Source organism: Abramis brama (genome assembly GCF_963993115.1).
Source record: "Abramis brama genome assembly, chromosome: 19".
Taxonomy (NCBI): domain Eukaryota; kingdom Metazoa; phylum Chordata; class Actinopteri; order Cypriniformes; family Leuciscidae; genus Abramis; species Abramis brama.
Genome location: NC_139981.1, coordinates 2,755,025 through 2,778,837, shown reverse-complemented (window position 1 = coordinate 2,778,837; position 23,813 = coordinate 2,755,025). Strand labels below are relative to the sequence as shown.

The window sequence follows — 23,813 nt, the reverse complement described above, 5'->3', positions numbered from 1 at the left end:
GCCTGGACATGTTTTTGAGTGATTCGCCAGGAATGTTCTCTAAGTTTATATGCAGAGCTTGTTTTATTAAAATGTTTTATTTATTAATGGGAAATGCCTGTTCACATTGTGTTCTCTTCATCTCTTCAAGGTCTGGTAAGCATCATCTTGAGCTGTGTGTATTGGCCTGAAGCTCTTGTGTTCATCCCACTGCTGTTCATCTTCTCTCCCACAGCTCTTGGACAGAAGACACCCGCTCCTGCATTTTCTCAGAAAGCGCTCTGCGTCAGAGCCGAGAGAACCAGGAGCCTCTGGTCGAGGTCCTGGATCGGCAGATAGAACAGAAGTTTGAGGAGTTTGATCAGCTCACCGTGGCTGGAGAAAAACTCTTTGGCGATGAGCATCACCTTAACAAAATGGTATGAGTATGATTTGTATAAATAAAAGAGATATCACAAATAAAGTTTCTTTAAAGAGGTTGTATTATACCGTTTTTTAGGCTCTACTAGAATAGGATTTCATGCTTAAATGATCAAAAAACACATTATTTTCCCCATATTCTCCATTGTTGCGGCTCCTCTCTTCCCAGTCTGTCAGTAACGCTCTGTTTACTTCCTGTCTCTATGAAGCCCCTCCTTCTGAAAAGCACACTGTGCTCTGATTGGTCGGCTGGATCAGTGTGTTGTGATTGGTCGAGCGCTTCGAGTGTGTTTGGGAAATGTCCCGCCCCTTACCATAACCACCAGTTTCAACACACTACTGACTAACTCAACCAGGCCCCGCCCCTTTATTTTGCGTATGAATTATTTAAATGAGGAATATTGTGATGAGTTCGTTCCCTGAAGAAACTCAAGACTACAATGGAGGCGTTTCAGGGAGTTCAGAAACACTGACACTGATATAGAGAAGAACTGCTGGAGGAAACCTTTATCATGCTCAAACAACAACATCACACACTAAAGAAAGATGAACGTGTAAAAAAAAGCATAAATCCTCTTTAATATCGATTTCAGTTGCTTTGCCCAATTTATAGCTCTACTCTTACTGTTTGACAACTAATTTACCTCATGTCTCCTATGAGAGTACAACCAATAAAAGCTTCCTCTAGGATGACAGAAACAAGAATGATCGAATGTTTTTTCCATTGCTCTTTGTCTTGTGATCAGATCAGAGAGCGGATGGAGGAGCTGAGGAGCATGCTGGGATGGATCCTGGTCCACTGGAGGGCTCAGAAGGATCAGCTGTTGAGCAGACAAAAGGTTGAAGAGCCTCAGACAGATGCCATTTACTCTGAAGCCACGGTCTGCACCTCGCAAACACAGGTAGATCCCATTAATGATGGTGCTTAATCACAACCAAGAACACACTTCTTTGGTGATATTGTTGATTTTGTGGTCTAAAAATAAAATGACAGCGCTGCCGACGTAGCTCTTGCTTTCGCTCTGGTTGATGTGTGTGTGCGCTCTTCCGAGAGAAGTGCCCATATAAGGAATTCTGCCCTTTTATGACGTCATACAGGGCCATACTCAAAAACTTTCACGAATCCTGAAGGAGTGTTTTTGGCACAGAAATACTCTGTCAAAACTCATTTTTTAAAACTTTGGCCATGCATGAGAATCCAATAAGTCAGAATGCATGAAATAGCATTAGACATTCCCTTAACTGGTCCCAAAATAAGATTTGTTTTATTATTTATTTATTTATTTATTTTGTTTGTGAAATGTGATCTGGCAAATCCTTGACAGTCAGTTTTCATTAGATGGACCCAAAAATGCAGTCTCCTCATTAAGCATGTGAATTCTGCCTTCTTTCAGGTGGAAACCTCAACCGAAGTCCCCCAGAACAGAATAGAAAGCCTCACAAGTCTCATTGGTGACATGGAGGATAGTTTGCAGCACAATTATGGATATGAGGTGATGAAGAGTGTCAGTCCTAAAGGAAGCGATGACAGCAGTCATTTAGAGAGTCCGGATTCCCCGTACCTGGTTCTGGAGGAACCCAGTCCCACTGCTGTAGGAGGAACCGTCAACCTCATCCTCAGCTTCAGTAACTCTGGAGACACACAGATCCAGGTACAGGCACCTGGCAGGGAAAGTGGCGTGCCGGTGCCCGAGCCTGTGCACAGGGTGAGAATAATGCAAACACCACAAACATACAATCACTCCACTGTCGATGACGCAATGCTCTAGTTTGTGTTCTCTATTAAGGTCCTTGCACACTGAGTCTGAAATTATTGCATGTTAAAAAATTCGTTGTATCAATCACGTTTACACACTGCCTCCGAAACTTTGCATTTTTCGCATCTGTAGCAATCATTTTGAAAGGTGTTTTGACAATTCAGAGTCAAAGAATGACGAATACGAAAATTTTGGACTCAGTGTGCAAGGACCTTTACTCTCTTTCCTTTCCTCATCGACATCCTTCTCTGTTTGATTTTCTTGTACGTTCTCCTTCAGCCTGCTGAGTCTCACTCTTCTGCCTGTAAAAGCTTTTGGAAGCGCTGCCAGGGGCTTTTTGGTAGTTTAAAGCAAAAGAAAAAGATTTATCGACACAGTGCAGAAGAGGTAAATACAGTTGGTCGGTGGCCCTGCATGAGAAAACAAAAACATGGTTTGTTTATGTGCATGAGGACTGAAGTGTGATGGACTGACTAACACCATGATCTTCAGAAGAGAAATCATCTCATCGTATCATTTAAAAAAAAGAAGCATTGCAGTACATCTCAAAATCATAGTATAATAGTATGCTATTCTGAAAAAGAGCCACTGGCCTGATCAATTGTTTGTTTGGTGGTTGGAAACGCAACAAAGCCAAAGAGACTTTGGAAGACGAGTCGCTGTGGTTAAGGGGAGATTGTAAACAGGTATAGGCAGGTAATGAAAAAATTACTGAGGAAATTGCCACTTCCACTGCCAGTAGATAGGAAGCATTAGAAACCAAGGCAAGAAACTCTTCCAAGACACACATAAAGCCTCATTTCAGACATTCGGGTTGTTTACAAAACTGTCTTTGGGAAAGTTTTGAAAGTAATTGCAACAAAAATAAAAGTGTGTGTTTCTTGGAACGGTTACAGGGACTTCAAAATATAGTAGCATATAGTAGCCTTACATGGATTTGCAGTATCCTAATTTTATTATGGCACTAGGGTCTGTGAAGTGTAGACTTCAGTCAGTAGGAGAAGTTATTTTGGAAATTTTGTCCATTGCTGCATGTTTATAGCTCTCAGATTTTTTTTGGAAAACATCATGAGGATAAGGGCTTGTGTGAAGTTGTCTAGCTGCTGTCATGGCATCTAATTTTAGATGCATTTTTATATCTATCAGCAGGATTCATTTATTTGGTGTCCTCTGAGCTTTTCAGCACATGTAGAGCTGCTTGATGACACTGTGAGACTCAGTACATATGTTTCAATGATCATTGTATTATTATATGCTGCTGACACCACAGAGATCAGAGTGTATAATCACAGAGAGTCAGAAATTATCAATTGAAACATGCATGCACTGAGTCTCTTACAGTGTCGTCCATAAGACATCTGTAAATTAAAAGTGCAGTAAGCGATTTCTGAGAAACGGTGTTGAGAGTGGATCGGATCGATCACCAAAACACACTTGTAGCCAATCAGCAGCAAGGGGCGTGTCCACTCATTAGGGGGGAGGTGCCTGTGTTGCATATGGTGCTTCTCATTACTCAAATTGATGCTTCCTCGTTTCCTCGCTCCTCCGTCCTCCAGCCCGTGACCTGGGAATCGATCGAACTCAGCCATCAGCTAATACATAAGAAAAGGAAACAAGGAAAGGGAGCAAGGATGCACAAATAAGAAATGAGAAGCACCCATAGAGCCCTATTTTAACGATCTAAGCACATGGTCTAAAGCGCAGGGCGCAAGTTGACTTAGGGCGTGTCCGAATCCACTTTTGCTAGTTTAATGACGGGAAAAATGGTCAGCACGCCAGGCGCATGGTCTAAAAGGGTTGTCCCTATTCTCTTAATGAGTAATGGGTGTGTTTTTTGGATTTACATGAGTTAAACCAATCAGAGTCTCATCTCCCATTCCCTTTAAATGCCAGTTGCGCTCGCGCCATGGCTGATTCGCTATTTACATGACGGAATTTGATAGTGGAAAGACCGAACGCGTTTCCAGAGCGCAAACGGATCTGCTCGTGCGCGAGGTTAAAGTGTGCAAGCAGACAATCTACGGGACAAGCCAGATTCACGTAACAATACACGAGGATTATTAATAATAATAATGGATTCCACCATATCTTTAAGTACACAATAATAATCTTTTACATTGTAATCCTTTTATTTTAAATATTTGGCATGTTTGTACGCGCGTTGTGGATTGGCCTATAGGCGCACATTACTAACGCGCTCTTTAAATAACAAAAAAATATATATATTGCGCCATTGACTTTAGACCAGGTTTCAGTTGGTCAATGGCGCAGTCTATTTCAGTTCCTCAAAATAGCAACGCGCCAACAATGCACCAGAACACACCTCGTTCTCAGACCAGCATGCCCATGGGTGCACAAATGAGCGCAAATGCATTTGCTATTTAAACAACGTGGCACAGGACGTGAAAATGATAACTGCGTCGGACTGAAAATAGCAAAAAACACTTGCGTCGCGCTTGTCGCTGAATTGCGCCGGGTGTAAGATAGGGCCCTATATGTGTGTTTGTGAATTTGGGGGCGGAGCTATCAAGGTGGGGCGTGTTTGTTTTGGTGATTTCAAATATCAACAGCATTTCTCAGAAATCACTTACTGCACCTTTAAGACCAGACATATACTCTAAAATGAGTGTTTCAAGTTTTCTGAACTTATACAGTAACTTGAGGAACAGAGCAAAAGTTTAGTCTTTAATCTCTTTAAACTGTTGCTCCATCATGACAAAAGAGTCTGAAACCAACAGAGGCCAGGGGCTTTTATTAGATCTAAAGATATGCTGCAAATCGGTTGTTTTAATCAGATATGCATGTACGGAGAGAGACGGAGGAAGCAGATGATAAGAGAGGTGATAAGATGCATGAAATGGAGTTTTTCACTCTTACATAAGCTATCTTTAAGCCTGATGACAGCAGCGCTGTGCTGAGATGTGACCTCACCCTTCGCTTCTCATGATCGCTGAGTTTTGAAATGGCTCCCAGCAGGAGTGGGGGGTGCTGGAGAAATTTGTTGTGAACTTTCTAGAAGGCCCTCCTGACTGGCCTGTGTGATTTATGGTCTGGGGCTGCCAGAGAAGCACAAGATTAGTCACGGGGTGAAAGGTCAAGCCATTACAGCTGTGTATGACGACATGTTTAACAGCATATGATTCTTATTAAAACCCAAAGTAAAAAAAACCTAAGTGTGCTTGTGTAGTCATGCTAGTGTTCTTTTGTGTGTGTTCATGTTGTTCTCTTGTAAATCTAATGGAGTGTGTGCTTATGTGAGCCAGACACTCATAGAAGTGCTGTGTATTCAGATACTAAAACACTTATTTACACAAATGATTATTCAAATTATCATTTTTGTGCATCAGTGTTTAAATTATGAATTGCATTGGCCATAAAAGGTTTTTGGACGCTTAAGCCACACTTAAATATGAATGTCATTGCATAAGATGATAAAATATCAAACCAAGTTACATTTATTATAAAGATAACACAAGGTCCAAAATGAAAACACGTTGTGGTTGTGAAACATGAGTGAATGTAGTTAATGTGATAAGCTGCACCTGTATGAATTGGATGATAACCGATTTCATACATGCATGAAAAAGACCTAGAGACCAGCAACAGTTTGTATATGCCACTTCATAACTTTTATGTAATGCAACGACATTCATGCATTTTTTTATATGTGACCTAACTGTCCTAACTGATTTTTGGACCATTGCACATCAGATAATTAGCATGATGTATTTTTTTAAAGGGTGAACTTTGTATTGAAGCGTGACACTTATGCATGCTAAACACTTCATGCATGGGAGAAAAAAGTGATAAAATAACACTCTAAAGCAATCTTTTCCTTTCGTTTTAGGTAAGTACTTACTTGCATGTTATGGAAAACAACATGGCAGTAGCCCCAGTGTATGAGAGTATGACGCTACCCAGAGACAAAGCCCGGTGGCCCTCATCCTCCTCTCCCAGAACATCCCTGTATGCTTTCTCCTCCCCTTGCACCTCTCCGCACCCCTCGACCTCCACAGAAGACACCCTTCAACAGGCCAACAACAACCCCTCTGTTCACCTTTTGCCAAAGAACGGCAACATCTCAATCTTCAGCAGCCTGAAGAGAAAGAGCAAGAAGGGGAAGAAGGAGAAAGATGACCGTGGACACACCATTAAGAAAATCATGGGAGAAGAGGTGTCAGAAGAGGCTGGTTTGCCACCTGTACATGAACCAGTCATATATGATACGCACACTTGGCCCCTGAAGGAAAGGAAGAAGCGGAAAAATGCAAGAAAACCAAACAGCGATGAGACTCAGGTCTTGGACTACATGAAGAACCCTTTGGTGAAAGACATAGATGCAGAATGTTCTGGAGAGGTTGGATCTTCAGTTCATCAGACCTTAGAGGTTGCCACCCACGGACATGTGAAGAACCACTGCAGATTTCTGTCCTTGGGCTCGGTGTTGAGCTTCGACCTGCCCAAGGATATGAGCCTTATCCCTAGCATTCAAGATGTCATTACAATTGGCCCTCCCGAGCAAAAGAAGACAGACTCTCAACACCAGGACTCTCAGGTTGATCGTCCAACACCTCTGAGCACCTTTAAAACAGCCCGCTCACCTCCAACGCAAAAAGAAGAGTCCAAACTAACTTCTCCAGGTGAAGTAATCCTTAAGATTGATTGTAAAGACTCCAAAAAGATTGACACTATTTCATTTACTGAAGATGAATTTCCTCCTCCACCTTCTCCAGTCATTGAACACATCTCATTTGAGGAGAATCACCCCTCATTACTCCAACAGAAACACCTGTCTGGGATAAGTACAATGCCCAAAGAAGAGGTGGATAGTTGGGACACAATGGGAACTAAACTTGACAACAAAGAAAACCACTATGTTAGTCCTCCAGAAGATGCAAGCCAAGGGATTCCCAGTCACAGCTCAACTACAGCAGAGATTCATGTATGTCCTAGCATCCATACCTTGGTTCACAATCTTAATGGACACGTCTTCAATAGGCCAACAAAGACCTCAAGCACTCAACAGTTGAGTCCAAGCCATGCATCTCAGGTGGTGTTGAACTTCAGAGCCAATGGAAGAGAGGACTCAGTGGACTCTGGTCACTCCAGCTCTGGAAGTTTCAAGTTGTGTTCAGAGGGTTTGTATGTAGACTCCTCAGAGTGTCCAGTTCCCAAGAGGACCATTGGGAAAGTACCATCCCTGGATGTAGGAGTCTCCAACAGGAACTTAGAGTTCTCCAAAGACAAAAGCCTCACTTTATCAATTGATGTTGAGGATCCAGTTCATCCTGACCACCAACAGTTTGAGCTGGAAGAGGAGGAGCTGGAGGACATCTGGAACCACACCAACAGCTACCGACAGAGTCTAAACTCTGATATCATGTATAACGGCTACCAGGCTTTGACAGCAACCTCTTCTCCAGACCAGCACAGGGAACCCTCGACCAAAGAACAAGCAGGACTCTTCAGAAAGTTGATCACAGCCTCCGCACCCAACCTTCTTGTGGCGGAGTTTCGACTGCCACCATCTATCCAGTCTATGGTGGGTTGTGGGAAGCGGCAGAACTCAGTGGAAGAGTGGAAAATTCTGGATAAAGGGGACAGAAGGTCTTGGGCTGCATTCACTCAACGGGAACAGGTTTACAAACAGGTGGCCATTAATGAAACCGCTTCAGATCCGGTGAAACTACCTGAAATAGAGGACCAGCAAAAGTATATCTACCATTATAGAGAGGAGGAGGAGGAGGAAGAGGAGGAGGAGGAGGAGGAGGAGAAGGAAACAGGGTTTATGAAGGTGAGGTCTACAAGTTGGCAATTAATCCTGTCAAACCCTGTCGTTTAGGAAGTTAGAGGTGTCCAGTCCTGCTTCTGGAGGGCCAATGTCCTGCAGAGGTTAGCTCCAACCCCAATTAAATGCATCTGAACAGAGGAAATCAAGGTTTACTTGGAACCTCAGGGCAAGTGTTGGAGCTAAACTCTGCTGGATGTTGACCCTCCAAAATTGGACACCTCTGGGTTAAGTAGTTGAGCTGTTGACTTGTGCTGCCTTCACAACATGTCAGAATGATTTTTATGAGATGAGTATTGTAATCAACAGCGGGAGGCTTAGGGCTTTCTATAAGGCCAGAAAATACTACTTAATTTGGCTGGTTTATGAGGTGACAGGTTACATTTCCCATCATTCAATGTAATAAATAACATACATAATAAAATGCTCTTCATTTTGTTGCTTTTGCAATAAAAGGCTAAAGTAGGATCTTCCCAGGAGGATTGAGTTTTTTTTTTTTTTTGTGGCCAGCACATTTCATATCATTATCCCCATTGTTGTTGTAGTTATTATTAGTGCCGTTTAATCTGTTTTTGTCACAGTACTTAATGCATTGATATGTGTCCTCCTCTCTCCACAGGACCAGTCCATGAGCCTCCTGTCTGTTCATATGGGATTGGATGGCACCAATGACTCTGATATCCAGGTACACAGAAGTTAAATTGCAGACCATACCAGAAGATTACATGTTATTTACTTAGAAGCTTTAAAGTTCATTGGAATATTGAGAAATAAAAGATATTACTGTATCTATTCATTGTGAAATAATGGTTGTTAATTCTGAATTTTGACTGATCTTTTTCAGAGTGCAAGAGAAGAACTGGAACTGCCGTCAATGGAAGGCACACTGGAGAGGAAACACAAACTACAACTTGGTGGAAAGAAGGTAAATATCACAATTACAGATATTTTCTTCACACAGAGCAAGACAAATGAGCATTTTGTGTCACAGGCCTCATGCTTTTACCTGTGGTTTAGGTTATTTTGGTGCATTTTTGGTTGGTCTTTATGTAACCAATAAACTAAATGTGCTATTTCAGGCACCATGCAGGGCATGGAACTCCTATCATGCTGTGCTGTACAAACAAACAATATGTTTCTATCAGGACAGGAAAGATGCACTCAAGGTAAGCTTGAAGACTTCATGATCTGGCTTTGCAAAACTTTTTGTTACTTTATTGCAAACAGATATCATTAGTTATATTTAGGGATGCACCATATATCGGCCACCATATCGGTATCGGCCGATATATGTCATTTTTAATGTAATCGTTATCGGCCCAATAAGAAAATTAGGCTGATATATACTAAAGCCGATTAATAATGGATTATTTCCTTCAGCTGAGACACTTCAGATGCACACTGTTCACATGATGGTTTTTAATTGCTTGAAATATGAAAGGAAAGGAAAATATAGTTAAGTGCAACATGTGCTGTCATATGGCTACATAACATAATGAGATTATTATAATTGTGTGCTTGGGAAATGTATTTTAATGGTGAGACTTTTGTTTTTGTAATCAGGCTCTCAAAAATTATATAAAAATCTGGATTTAGATTTATCAGCCAATATATCTGTTATTGGCTTTCAATTATAAAGAAGTATCGGTTATCGGTATCAGCCAAAATGTTCATATCGGTGCATCCCTAGTTAAACTGCAAGGTTGAATTGTGATTTGAATTACATTCAATGGCAGCTGTAAAGCAGCTTAGGATATGAGTTCACCAAAACGAGTCTATATTTGTACCCTATAGAGCTGTGTGACGAGTCTTCCTCTGAACCTAATTGGAGCAGTGTGTGAACCGTCACCGGAGTACACCAAAAAACCCAACTGCTTTTGCTTGAGGTAAATGATGGACAACTAAAGTCCATCAACTTATTTTATATAGACAACTTATTTGTTTTAGTTACAGATGGGAAGTAGTTTGAATCGCTTCACTTGTTTTACCATTTTCTCTCAGATTGCGCGATGGATCTGAGTATCTCCTCAGTGCCTCCTCACGATTTATGATGAAGAAATGGATCCTTAGAATCCAAGCACACACTGGTATTATACCATTTATCATCTGTCTGTCTTTTAATAGTCTGTTTTTATAGTCATATTCAAATGAGATCCTCTCTCTCTCTCTACAGGATCCAGTGATTCTGTAGTGAATAGATCGAAGTGTCATGGGTCTTCAGCTTCAGCGACGCTCTCTAGACATTCTCCTCCTATCTCAGACTGTCAGTATGGAGATAAATGTCGCTGCTCCGTGAGAAATTATGTCACCACCACGGTTTTAGCACAGAGTCAGCCTGCCTCAGGCCGAACCAAAGAGATCATAGTGCACACCAGTGACGCTCTGCAGATCCACCAAACACATCAGGATCTGTTGCTCCCCTCATTCACAGATGCAGGTCATTCTGGTGAGAAACTGTGTGAAGACTAGAGGAATGGCTGCTAAAAACTCAGCATCCATCTCTCTATCTCTCTGTCCATCCATCCATCCATCCATCCATCCATCCATCCATCTCTATCTATCTATCTATCGATCGATCGATCGATCGATCGATCGATCGATCTATCTATCTATCTATCTATCTATCTATCTATCTATCTATCTATCTATCTATCTATCTATCTATCTATCTATCTATCTATCTATCTATCCATCCATCCATCCATCCATCCATCCATCCATCCATCCATCCATCCATCCATCCATCCATCCATCCATCCATCCATCCATCCATCCATCCATCCATCTATCCATACATACATAAATCTATCCATCTATCCATCTATATATCTATCTATCTATACATATATATATATATAATATGTATATATAGCCATTTAAGTTGACTAGAAATGCTGCTGTTCATTACCATTATATTATAAATTATTTTATTTTTGTTTATAAATTAAGTTTATAGTTGTATTTCATAAACCCTTGTTGTTATTGTTCCAGAAAAGTGGCTCCAAGTGTATTATAAAATGTATCATTTATAATAAATGTGTATAAATTTGCCTATTTGGTCCATAAATAGCTTCAAAGTAGTTAGTTAAAAAAAAAATCATTTTCTTAATCAGTATTTTGCCTTGTTGTAGAATACATTTTTTAAATAAATATCTAATTAAATATATAATTTATCTTAAGTATGCTAGTATAATGTATTTAAAAGCATACATGAGATAAATTTAGCTTTTAGTTTGACAGTAGCTTCCTCAACACTGGCCACTAATGCAAGTAATAAATAAATAATGTGCAAGACAAATGTTTTGGACATCCAAAAGAGGGCAGTAGAGGTCTCTGTTGAACATGAGCAGAGCTTCACGCAGACATTATGAGGCATGGTCACATCTGTTTGCTGTCAGCGCATTTCTATTTCTGGAGAAGCACTTCTATTCAGCGCTCTGGATTTTGTCATTTCCAACTTGGTCACATTATTTCTCACCTCAAGTACTTTGTTACTCAATTACACTGTCTGCGCTTGTCCTGTAGAGGTTGAATGATTCATGTTCTGTTTTTTCTGTCTGTAGAGGATGAGTTTGAGTCTCATGGCGAGTCTCTGAGACAGAAGTTGTCCTCTATGTCCACCATTCAGGGCTGGACCAGTGAAAAGAGACGCTCACACTCCTTTACCTCAGGTACAGCCACTGCACTCACAACATCTGCCATGCAAACAGGTCATTCTTATGAAACAGTGCTATATAATGGTGTACAGTTGTGTCCAAAAGTGATGTCCGGCCTAGGAAAATTTACATCTTCACCCTTTATTCAAATATTATCAAAAATGTGTTAAATAAGCATATTGCATAGTTGTGCTTGGAGTCAATTGTTTTATTTTTGATAATGACGCAATGAAACATGCTAATTGTGCTGACATCATTTTTGGCTAGGCTGTCATATAAATTATGAACGCATGCAAAAACGAGAGAGAACCAATGAAATATTAATAACTAAATATGTTGTAGTCAATGCGAGCTTTCTGTTTATCTATGCTTTTTTTTTTTTTTTTTGCATAGTAAAATAAAACCTGTAGCTGTAATTTGCCTTTTTTTGCCAAATAATTTTGTCAGATAAATACCTTAATCAAGTATAGTCTTTTGTACTTCCTTCATATTTAAAATATTTAAAAATATAAAATATTTCACTTATATTTTGATGGTTTAATTGAACTTGTAGGGTCATTAAAAACAAAACTACTGTATATTCACATTAATGCATATGACAGTTGCTTTTATCCAAACGACATGCATTGCATTCAAGGTATACATTTAATCAGTTCATGCATTCCTAGGAGCAGAAACCATGACCTACTCTTGGCTACAGGAAAGCTATACAATGACTGCAACATAATCAGTTATTAATGTTTATTTTGTTGGCTCTCTCTTGTTTTTGCATTTGTTCATAATTTCTTTGTATGACAGCCTGACCAAAAATGATGTCCCACAAAATTTGGCACGTTTCATTGTGTTATCATCACAAATAAAACAACTGACTTTTTACTCATATTTGAATAAAGCGTGAAGATGTCAATTTATCTAGGCTTGACATCATGCATTGTAGTTTATGTATATATGAACTTTAAACACAGATATCTCTGTCCACAGCCACGTATCAGAGGATAAAGCCTGTAGCGCCCCCTTCAGGCAAAGGCCAGGACAGCAGCTCCAGCTACTCGGTGACTTTATTCATCGGAGATCGAGAGATGCCGTCGGTCAGTAGAAGCACAGCGATGGCCGAGGAGTCCCTCTCCGATCTGCCCATGAGGAGCTACATGAGCCTCCCGCGGCCACCGAACAAATCCGTCTTCAGGAAGTTCTTTGGGAAAAAGGAGTGACTGACACTTTCTATGACAAAGACCCTGACTGACATGTGCAGGACACAAGTTAAACGCTTCTGAAAAACTTTTTTTCTTACAATTTATTTATGGATTTGATGGCGAGAATCATTTTTTGTCATTTTTAAATGAGATCTTGTATGGTTGTTTAATATTCATTCCTTCAACCGTTTTGATATCAGGTTTGTTTAGCCTAAAATGAAATGTACTCACCCTCATGTTGTTCAAAACCAATATGACCCCTTCTTTCATGGAACATTATATTTACATTTATGCATTTAGCAGATGATTTTATCCAAAGAGGAACAAAAGCAATTTGTCACAGAGCCAATGATATTCATAATATACAATGCCAGGTTTATTAGATTCAAACAAGCTAGAAAAGAGGAGAAAATGCAGAGAAGACAACCCTGGAATAACAGTTCATCATTTCTGATGACAAAAAGCACCACATAAGTATCATGACTGTAGTGCATATGACTTGTCCACTATATTTCAATTGCTCTCAAGTCATAAAACAGCTTTGTGTGAGAAACAGACTTGTGTGAGAATCTTCCCATGGTGCTTTTTTTGTCATTTTTGGAGCTCGACTGACCCCTTTCGTTATGTAAAAGGGGTACCCAGTCCTTCTGGAGGGCCACGATCCTGCAGAATTTAGCTTCAACCTGTGTGGATATTTTTAGTAATCCCAAATGCCTTCATTACCTGGGTCAGGTGTGTTTAATTAAGGTTGGAGCAAAACTCTGCAGGAAAGTGGCCCTCTGGAAGAAGAGAGTGAGATATTTGAGTTTGCAACATCCAAAGGGTGAGTTGAGTTTCATTTCTGGATGAATTATTTTTTTCTCATGCTAAAAGTCCCTTGTTTGCCATTGTTGTTTTAAATGTGCATTAATGAGTGAAGTTTGCTGTGGATACGGTGACAGCTGCCATAATGAATCTACTGATACGAGACTTTTGATATGTAATGTGTTCAGTGTTTCCACCATATTCCAGTTGAGGTGGTCTGATGTGTTTTCAGTTCATGTATGTTCTTTTGGCCTGGATTGCAATAATCTGTCCAGTCATTGTTTATTTTTTATTAGGTTTTGGCACATATTATTTGTCTGCTTGTCATGTTTTTCTGTGTTGGTTTGAGTTCTGTGTGGTCTTGCAGGGTTAGTTCACCCAAAAATGAAAATTCTGTCATTCATTTATTCATTTTTTTGGCAAACTATCCCTTTAACACGTGTGTTTCCAAACTAAACATTTGATTCACTTATTCTAGTGTTGCTTTCGGTATTAAACTAATGCATTGTGTCATGTGCATTTTAGAAGGAGGTTTTTATGGGAAGAAGTATTGTTACGGTCAACTGTATCATATGATTCTTATTGTTTTGATATTGGTGGCCTGGGGGTTTATGACCAATTGTACACAAATTGAAACATGTAATGCATTATTTTAGACTTTTCACAGTGGAACACATTTTAGGACTATGCTAATATGTTCAGTTTGTAAAAAAAAAAGAAAAAAAGAAGAATGTAGCTGAATTGTGCCTTAAAAAGAAAATAAGGTCATTACAGCAGTTTAAATGAGTTTTGCATAATGGGATTTTGTGGTTAAAGATTTGGCAAAACAGAAACTGCACTGGTGATCATTTTATTGAGTGATATACATACATAAACCACCATAAACCATGCAATTATGAGTGTTTAAAACTAATGAATTAGAAAAAAAAATTAAAAAGTAAATATTGTTAAAGTATAGCTCAGTTTTGTCTCTATAGCTTGCCATCAAATTGCTTTTATATCCTATCTAATTTCATTAATGTGTTTTATAGACGGACAGTCACCAAGCGGCGTAAACAAACAGCCTATTACAGTTCCTCCTGAACCAAAACATCCAGCTTCTGCTTCGCTCACGCCATGTCATAACTGTAATTACGAGATGGCAACCTGTGACGTTCCCGGATTACACCGGAAGCCAGACACGTTAAATTTACAAATTCACTCTTATGTGAAAAATAAGGGGGATAGACTTTATTCAGAGCAGCGCCATGACAGATGTGAAGTGAAAGCGAGGCTGTGAGGGATAGACTTACCGTGTTTTCAATGGCATCCGCTGTAAAAAAGTTGTTCAAAGCTTTTGAGTTTTTTGTGTACTGAAACTTCTTGGAAATATATGTTTGCAGTATTTCATCAGCAGAACAATCCAAAAACACATTAAATAAAAGTACAGCCCACTGAAGACTGATGTATGTCTATCCCTCACAGCCTCGCTTTCATTCCCGTTAAAAAATCAAAGATGGCGCTGATGTGAATGAGGTCTTTTGCTAGCTGCTACTTTAACTGGTTTTAAAGGGGTCCTATTATGCCCTTTACAAAGTTTTGGGGTGTACTAGAATATGTTTTAATGATTGATTGTTTAAAAAAAAGAAAGATTTTTTTTCACATATTTTACATTATTACAGATCCTCTCTACCCATGAAGCCCCTTCTTCCGAAATACGAAATGTGCTGTGATTGGTTAGCTGGCCTAGTGTGTTGTGATTGGCAGTGCTTAGGGCGTGTTTGGGAAATGTCCCGCCCTCCCATAACTGTGAGTTCTTCTCTAGTGTAAATAATGATGGCATAAATTTCAAACCAGTTGGAGCTCGATTCAGACCCTGACAGTGTTAATGAACAAGAGGATTGTGCTGACCAGATTTCGGACTTTGCAAGCATGGATTTCGCAGGACTTTTCAGAGTGGTATGTTTTTAGGAATTTTAGATACGATGTTATCCACCATTTAATTGTGATATTTGTTGGAAAACTAAGGTAATACAAACAATAATCGATCACAAAACCATGGTTAATTCGGTGGACGGTCTTACAAAAGCGAGAGCTTAAAGAAACAGAAAACAAGCTGTTCTCCATAAAATGTGCAGCGCACAGATAAACATTTGGGTTTTAATGTTCAGGGACAGTGTTTAAAATAAATTTTAACCACTCTAAGTTCCTCAGCCTTAGGAAGGTCAAACAAACGAGTTTTGGCAGCTTAACCAGGCCTCATCCCCCCCCTTTTTTTGCGTATTCCATAGGCGGGGATTATTTAAATGAGTAACATTGTGACTTCATAAGATCTGGAAAAATCACATTGTCCAAAAGACCTTGCAGATCTTTTTTATGTTTAAACAGCAACATTACACACTAACTAAAGTTGAAAAGGTGGAAACGCATAATAATAGGATTCCTTTAAAGGTTTTATCACAGTGAATATCTCCGTATACTAACTAACATTCAGACAGGAGAAATGATATATAGCCTAACCGTATATGAATATAACAGAGGAGTATTTTTCGATGGTTTATCTGACTGACAATATTTGAAAGCATCTTTATATATTTGTAAAATGAGCAAAATGTGTTCTTATAGGCAGAGAAAAGCGGACACCGCCTTCATCTGGGATAAATCAATGGCAGCAGCTTCTCATAGTGAAGAAATGATCTGTTTGTTTGATGCCTGTTTAACGATCCACCGGGCATACAATCACCTCCAATTCAACACACCCTCGTCCTTCCCTCTCCTAAGGGGATTTCAAAAGCGCTTATATGCCAACTACAAACAAACAGTAAGAAATCCTCCACAATAATCATTAAAACTGAGCGGAGGAGATCTGAGCCTTCCGGCTCAAACCCAAACCCTCAGAGGTCGATACTGGGATACTGGGCTCGTGAGTTTGCATATGAAAAGCTGTTGTGGCTGGAAGCTGGATGCCCCACCAATCCCTTTAAGCTTTCAAAGAGTCTCAGCATACATAATTGGTGAGTATTTCACGTTGAAATGATAATAAGAGACGGTACAGTCGCCACTCGAAATGAAGCGCGAAAGGATGCTAAACAAAAGAGGATCCGTGGTAAATCCGAGCTGACAGAGGGGGGGTGAAAGTGCTCAAACAATGGCTTTCACCACACGGTCAATGTCGGATTAGAATGCATTAAGTACTCGAAATGTGCCAAGTGCAAAGGGACGGGCAGATTTTTTAATGGACCGTGTAGCATCGTTCAACAGCGGCTCCCATCATGCAATACGATATCCAGTCAGGTATGAAAAAAAAGAAACGGTCAGACATGTAGGCTAGCTATTGCTTCTGATACAGTAAAACGAAAAGGCAAATGCTTAAATATTGGTCACACAAAGCATTAAAAAGAATTAGGTCATTTTAAAAAGTTGTTTTGGCTTCCACCTTGCATTTATTATAGTGATGTTTGCCACAGAAAGCCAAGCACTATTCTCACAACGTTTTTTAATTTTATATTTAAAAATTGTTTTAAATGTATGTTTATAACACTGTAGCCTACGTTGTATTACCGGTATATAACATTTGCACCAAATTACAAAAATACTAGTTAACGCTGTTTTAATGGAGATTTTAATACATTGGCTATGATGAGTGACGATAAAATTGACATCTTTCTCTTTTCCAATTTCCTTTATTAATAAAAATTTTTTTCCTATTTTGAAAGTTATGAAAACTCCATTGTGTAGTTTTTCTTTAGCTATTTGAGCAAATGGGAACACGAAAAATATATTTAATGAAGTCTCTCACTCGCCACTAAGTTTACCAAACTATGAAGATTTCCCTTCCGAGAAACGCGGAAATGTGAAAAGCGTTAATTAGTTATTGACCTCTTTATTGAATAATTGTTCATAATTAATAAAAAAAAAAAAAAAAAAAAAAAAAAAAAAAAAAATATATATATATATATATATATATATATATATATATATATATTGTGAATAGTGTAATTTCAGAGATATTTGGCACGTCTAATTTAAAAAGAATTCAAAGTTGAAAAAGTTCATCGAGAAGATTTTGTTTACTGACCAAAAGAGAGAAGCACATGATCATCCCATTAATTCAGTGGTAAGAAATTAATATAATGTTATCCTAACTATCACATAGGCCTAATTGTTATTCACTTTTTAAAGTCTGTGAATAAAATTTATATGGTAAAAAATCCATATTGATATTGTGCTGAAGTCTTTGTTATTCGGCGCTTAACATAAAATCTGTTACTGTGGTAAAGTGATACAAGTGACAAATTCGTATTAAAGGAACGTTATGGGAAGGTTAGTGGAATGCTCTGCAAACCTAAAAAAAAAAATATTTCCGTAACGAAAACTTTCCTGGCTGACTAAAAACAAACGTTATGAATACATGTTTTGACAAGTTAGTAACGCTAAAATCACTCAGAACACCTTAGCAATGCCCTTGTAACCACCTGGAATACTCTAGCAACACCCTAGCAACATGCTAAAACCACTCAGAAAACCTGCAAACAAGTCTCTTCTCCTCACTATAGTTGCATTTATTTGACCAAAATGGTAAAAACAGCAATATGTTACTTTTACAATAGCTGCTTTCTATTGTAATATATTTAAAAATTTAATTTATTCCTGTGAATGGCTGTATGCCTGACACCAGTGAGACGGGACATTAATTAAACCCACTTCTCTGTCAGTGACTCATTATTTCAATGAGTCAGTCGTTTATCCTGAGTGAAGTTTAGCATTGCTGCTATTTTCCTGTCCGTCCACATCACATCTCCCCCAGTTTTATCCCTGAGGATCATAATGAATCAATGAAGAATGAAAAACTCTCTAGTTTCCAGGACTTTTCACAAAAGACATTCATTAAAAACATCATGCAGGAAAGAAAATCACAAATGAGATCTCTTCAAGATCAGAAAATAGAGAGCATTTCTGTTTGATACGATGCATTAGCTCTCTACTCTTACTGTGTTGATTTTTATTTCTCAGAGAAACATCTGAAGCAAAGATTGATATTTAAATGTCATATAGTGGGGTCCAAAAGTCTGGGACCACAGTCACTTCTTGATGGTCCTGGTGTCACTTTTACTCCATGATGTTGATAAATGACTAATGAGCAGAGCCGGTTTAAAAAGGCCATTGATTGGTGTCACGAGTCAATTACACTGATGAAAGCCAACAATCAAGGTCTTTCTCTGCCGGTCATCAGAAGGACTGAATCAGAGAATATCGGGTCAATGGCGGGGCAGAGGGGCATGTGTCGCTTTCACTGCCCCATGTCACAGAGGTCGTGACCCGCTCCTGTAGCCTGTCCCGCTGTCAACACTTGATCACTTCACAGGTCAAACTCTCTTGACTGAAGAAATCAATGTGCACTAACAGGCTTCTCACATTCTCAATAGTCTATATCAGGGATGGGCAACTTCAGTCCTGGAGGGCCACTGTCCTGCAGAGTTTAGCTCCAACCCTGGCAAATACTCTTTTCTAGTAATCCTGAAAACATTGATTAGCTTGTTCAGGTGTGTTTAATTAGGGTTGGAGCTAAACTCTGCAGGACAGTGGCCCTCCAGGACTGAAGTTGCCCATCCCTGGTCTATATCGTTGTCTGAACCAAAGAAACACTTAATTTTTTATCAAAAAAAGTATCAATATGCTCACCAAAAAAACATTAACCCTTACGCCGTGTTGAAACCCTGAAACACCTTAAGTGTTCCCGATCAAAAATGACCGACCTTTTAAAAATTGCTTGTAAATCACTTGCGATATTATCACCAATTATTGGATTCGATATTTTTGTAAATTTTTCTTCCAATTAGGGCAGGTTTTGTATTTAACTTTTGAAATTGATTGATCATAGGCCTCATTGATCTGAGGATAAAGTTGTAATAATAAAAAAAGTTGTAAAAAGCCTGTAATACTCTAACACTAAATAGTGTGTGTGTGTGTGTGTGCGCATATGTGAACATGAACTTGATGAACATGCTCCTGAATACTAAATATTTCTCTTATTATTGATCTCCCCTATTCATTTTCAATAGATGGTCATTTTGTTTCAAAAAGAAATACTGTCCTAATTGAAAGAAAACAAGTTGCCAAAAAAATTGTTTCAAAAAAATAAATGCAGCTTAGGTGAGCAAAAGAGACTTCTTTCAAAACAATAAAAAAAAAGAATTATTCCAAACTTTTGACCAGTACTGTACACCACTGAACCGGGGCGTGTTTCACAAAAGCATTGTTTGCCAACTATTCCGTCGTTATCAGCATAGTCTGTGTTTCCCGAAAGCATCGCTCCAACGAACATTCGCAAACAGCTTCGCAAACTTGTGTGTTTGGAGCGACGGCTCTCAACCTGTGGTTAGAAGCAGAGTTTCTAGTTTGCATGACATGTGGACTCAATAAATCCTTATCTTGAGCAAAATAAGCAAGCCGACATTCAGTACAATCTATATCTTTTATTGTTATCTTTTTTAAGTGTCATTTACATCTTAATTTGTTAAGAGATTTAAAGTGGCGTTTTTGAAGAGTGCGAATGTGCGAACGTGCTCGAGCCTATGACTGAATCTGGAAATAAAGCAGAATAACTGAGAAAAATAAGAATTAGTCCTCAGATGCCATGTCATTTATAACGAAAAATATAGCACTAATTCTATCTCAAACAGATTAATTAAATTTTTTTATTACTTGTATTACAATACGGTTTGTGGAAATGGTCGTGAACTTTTGGTATGCATCATACTTTGGTAGTTAAGCAGCGAGTTATTTCACCTCTGTTTGATTATCACATTCATAAGCTTTTGTATTTAAATGGTACTGTAATATACTTCAAAATATACAGTAGTATTTCATGGTATATTTCTAGTGGTGTTTGCAAAGCGTCTTGGTGGTGAGTTAAATCTAGTAAAGGAAGACTTTCAACAGATTCCTCTTGTAACTTTAGCATGTTCTTTTCTCCGAGCGCGAGCTGAAGGGTTTGACCCGGTGTCATGGGAAACTCTCTGTCTAAATGTGTCCCCGAGGGCCGCTTCTGACCATCTCTCTTGTTATTGTCACCACTGGCCAGAACCCTCAGAGGTCACGACCTCTCTCAGTATTCACCGACTCATGTGAGGAGGCTGGAATCCTATATCCCGTCTCAGGGAACTGAGGATGTGTTTGTCAAATGGAGAAGAATGCTGAGAAACAAGAGCTCTTCACTGCATTACATCATAAAGAAATTGTACTGCCAGTTTAGTCTTGATGTGTGGCATTTGTCTCAATTCTGTTGATTACCAAAGATATTTATTTCACATTCATGCATTTGGCAGATACTTTTAATCTAAGTGGACATTTGACCTGTTATGAATTTCTAGGGATTTAAACCCATGATTTTGGCGTTGCAAGCATCATGCTCTATTTGAGCTAACTTTTATCACCAGTTTGTATGACTGTTGTTAGATTTTAATTCAGATTTGAAATATTTGTTTGCAATATGAACTGATGGTAATATCTATGGACTTTTAAGGTGACCCGCTAACTTAGCAAGTTCTTTTTATTGTCTGCATTTTATTCTATTTAAACATCTAAATATTAGTGAAAAGAATAAAAAAATAAAAAATGTAGACATCAGTTATGCTCATCTTTGCTCGCTCCTTTGAAGGCATCTTAAGTAAAAAGGCTTTATATTTAAAGGGGTGGTTGAATATGATTTCACTTTTCTAACTTTAGTTAGTGTGTAATGTTGCTGTTTGAGCATAAACAACATCTGCAAAGTTACAACACTCAAAGTTCAAAGCAAAGGGAGATATTTGCTTTTAAAGAAATCGCTTTTTAAGGACTACAACAAACGGCTGGTAGAGACTACACGACATTCCTCCCGGGTTAGTGACATCACCAACCCTAGAATTTACATAAACCCCACCCCCGGGACACGATTTATAGATTATCAAGACAGAATATGCTAATCAATGACTAGAAGATAACTACACATACATAAATTCATCAACTATCCATTCAGAAATGTCCTGTTGCTTCTACATGTTGTCACTTCTTCTAGAGTCTCTCCATCATTGTCTGAATCTGATTTCAACAAGTCTGTGTGAGTGCAAGCTGTTGTAGCTCCGCCCCCTGTGCCGGGAGCTGCAGCTCATTTGCATTTAAAGGGACACACAAAAACGGTGCGTTTTTGCTCACCCTCAAAAATGGACAATTTTAACATGCTATATAAAAATATCTGTGGGGTATTTTGAGCTAAAACTTCACATACACACTCTGGGGACATCAGAGACTTATTTTACACCTTGTGAAAGGGGCATTATACCACCCCTTTAAGAACTTACAAAAGACCTGAACCAGAAGTGATGCAACCTGTTTTTCAGAATATGGAAGTTTGTTGCGCATAACATCCTATTCCTGTTATAAACTGAGGGAAGCATGCAGTTAATTTAACCTGCAGTCTAGCTTTATTGCATCAAACTTGCTTGTTGAATAGACGTGCGAGTGTTTTGCTCATGAACAGGTGTCTGGTATCGAGTGTTTGTAGTCGTGTTCTGGTCTCCAGTGATCTGTGCTTTTATATCTCTCTTTACTGTGGTCTTCTTCATGGCTTTGATCTGTGTGTCCTCAGAGGTGAAACTCTACACGCGTCGAGTGTTTTGATCACGGCTCGCAGCGCTTTTACACTGAACTTCTGCTCTTGTGTTCGGCCCTGTACTTTTGTTCTGCTCAGGTTAAAGGTTATGCAAACAAATTATTAAATGTAGAATATTAATATCTGATATAGACACAGACACAGACACACACACACACACACACACACACATATATATATATATATATATATATGATCAGTTTAGTCTGTATTTGAGTTGTCAATCAATTAACTGAATTAATTATCATTTATTAACTAATTGCAAATAATTCAATATGCAGACGTATGGTTAAATGTGCTCTGAATTTTGGCCCAGACCCGCTGGTTGTGATAAGAATACTATAGTGAGGAGAATGGGTGGATGGATAAACTCGACGAACAGAGGGAAGAGGTCTGCTGTATATACACCTCTTATCGTTAATGAGTTGATTAACTGAATGTGCTCCTCTTGTGTTAATCAGCTTAATTATCTGAACATGCTCCTCCTGAACTTTGTTAATAAAACATCATATAAATGAATCAGATGAGCACGTTTGCCAGTATTTGAGCTGTGAATCCTTTACAAAAATGAACTGAATTCATTTGAATTTGATTTAATTGCAAATAATTCAACACATAAACAAAGGATAAAATAGATAAATCTGATATAAATAAATCTGATGAGCAGTTTTGACTATTTCAGCTGTCAATCAATAAATAAAAAAAACTGAATTAATTATTTTATCAATTGCAAATAATTCAATACGCAAACAAGGTTTAAATGTGTAAATCTAATATAAATATAAATCTAATAAGGAGTTTTGACTGCATTTCACCTGTTAATCAATTAGAAATTAATTATAATTTGATTAACTGCAAATCATTCAATACGCAAACAAAGGGTTAAATGTGTAAATCTGATATAATTATAAATCTGATAAGCAGTTTTGACTGTTTCTGCTGTCAATCAATTAAAATACCAAACCAAATAATAATAAAATAAACATACATATGCATACATAAATTAATTAAATAAATAAAAATAACTGAATTTATTTGTTAAACTATTTGCAAATATTTCAATATTGCAATCAATATTCTTTGAAAAACTCAAATACATTCAAATACATTACATTATTAATTATTAAAATGACAAAAAAGGCTTTGGACGTAATTTTATTGTTGTTGAATATAATAATTTTATTTGAATTATCATTAACTTTTAACTTATCAAACACATTTCAAGACCCCTGAATTCTGTTCCATCATTTTGAACAAAATATTGTGCTGACTTTAATTTCCAAAGTCTATCTTTTATGCATTTACCAATTCATTATCTCAGACTAATATATGCTGCCGTCTCCCTCTTTATTCTCCAAACGCTGCTTTGTTCAGAGTGCATCTCTCATTTGTTGTATTCTGAGCCAGTGGTTAATTGGCAGCACGCCTGTCTGTTGAGATTCATCTCAATGTGTGAGGAAGCTTGTTGTACACTGTAATATATTAAAAGGGTGCTCACAAAAGCTCCCTCGCTCTTTTCTGTAGTCCCGAGACAGTGTAACCCCCCTGGGCTTCAGTCAGGGAGGGCTCGGGCATTTAGCGTCTGCC

At 38.4% G+C, this 23,813-nt stretch overlaps 1 protein-coding gene across 3 annotated transcripts in view; it reads left to right on the top strand.

The window, feature by feature from the left end:
- mymx (myomixer) overlaps positions 1 to 14,552 on the top strand; it is a 49,645-nt gene extending 35,093 nt beyond the window's left edge. For 2 of the 3 annotated variants that reach the window (XM_084093655.1, XM_084093654.1), the window contains exons 21-32: positions 215 to 398; positions 1,146 to 1,301; positions 1,794 to 2,105; positions 6,004 to 7,950; positions 8,564 to 8,629; positions 8,789 to 8,869; positions 9,024 to 9,110; positions 9,739 to 9,830; positions 9,946 to 10,031; positions 10,118 to 10,390; positions 11,508 to 11,615; positions 12,582 to 14,552. In XM_084093655.1, coding sequence (XP_083949781.1) covers positions 215 to 398; positions 1,146 to 1,301; positions 1,794 to 2,105; positions 6,004 to 7,950; positions 8,564 to 8,629; positions 8,789 to 8,869; positions 9,024 to 9,110; positions 9,739 to 9,830; positions 9,946 to 10,031; positions 10,118 to 10,390; positions 11,508 to 11,615; positions 12,582 to 12,811 — 3,622 coding nt within the window. In that variant the 3' untranslated portion in view covers positions 12,812 to 14,552. The remainder of the gene's footprint in view (positions 1 to 214; positions 399 to 1,145; positions 1,302 to 1,793; positions 2,106 to 6,003; positions 7,951 to 8,563; positions 8,630 to 8,788; positions 8,870 to 9,023; positions 9,111 to 9,738; positions 9,831 to 9,945; positions 10,032 to 10,117; positions 10,391 to 11,507; positions 11,616 to 12,581) is intronic. The other variant, XM_084093656.1, reaches the window with a different exon arrangement.
- The last annotated feature ends 9,261 nt before the right edge of the window (positions 14,553 to 23,813 follow it).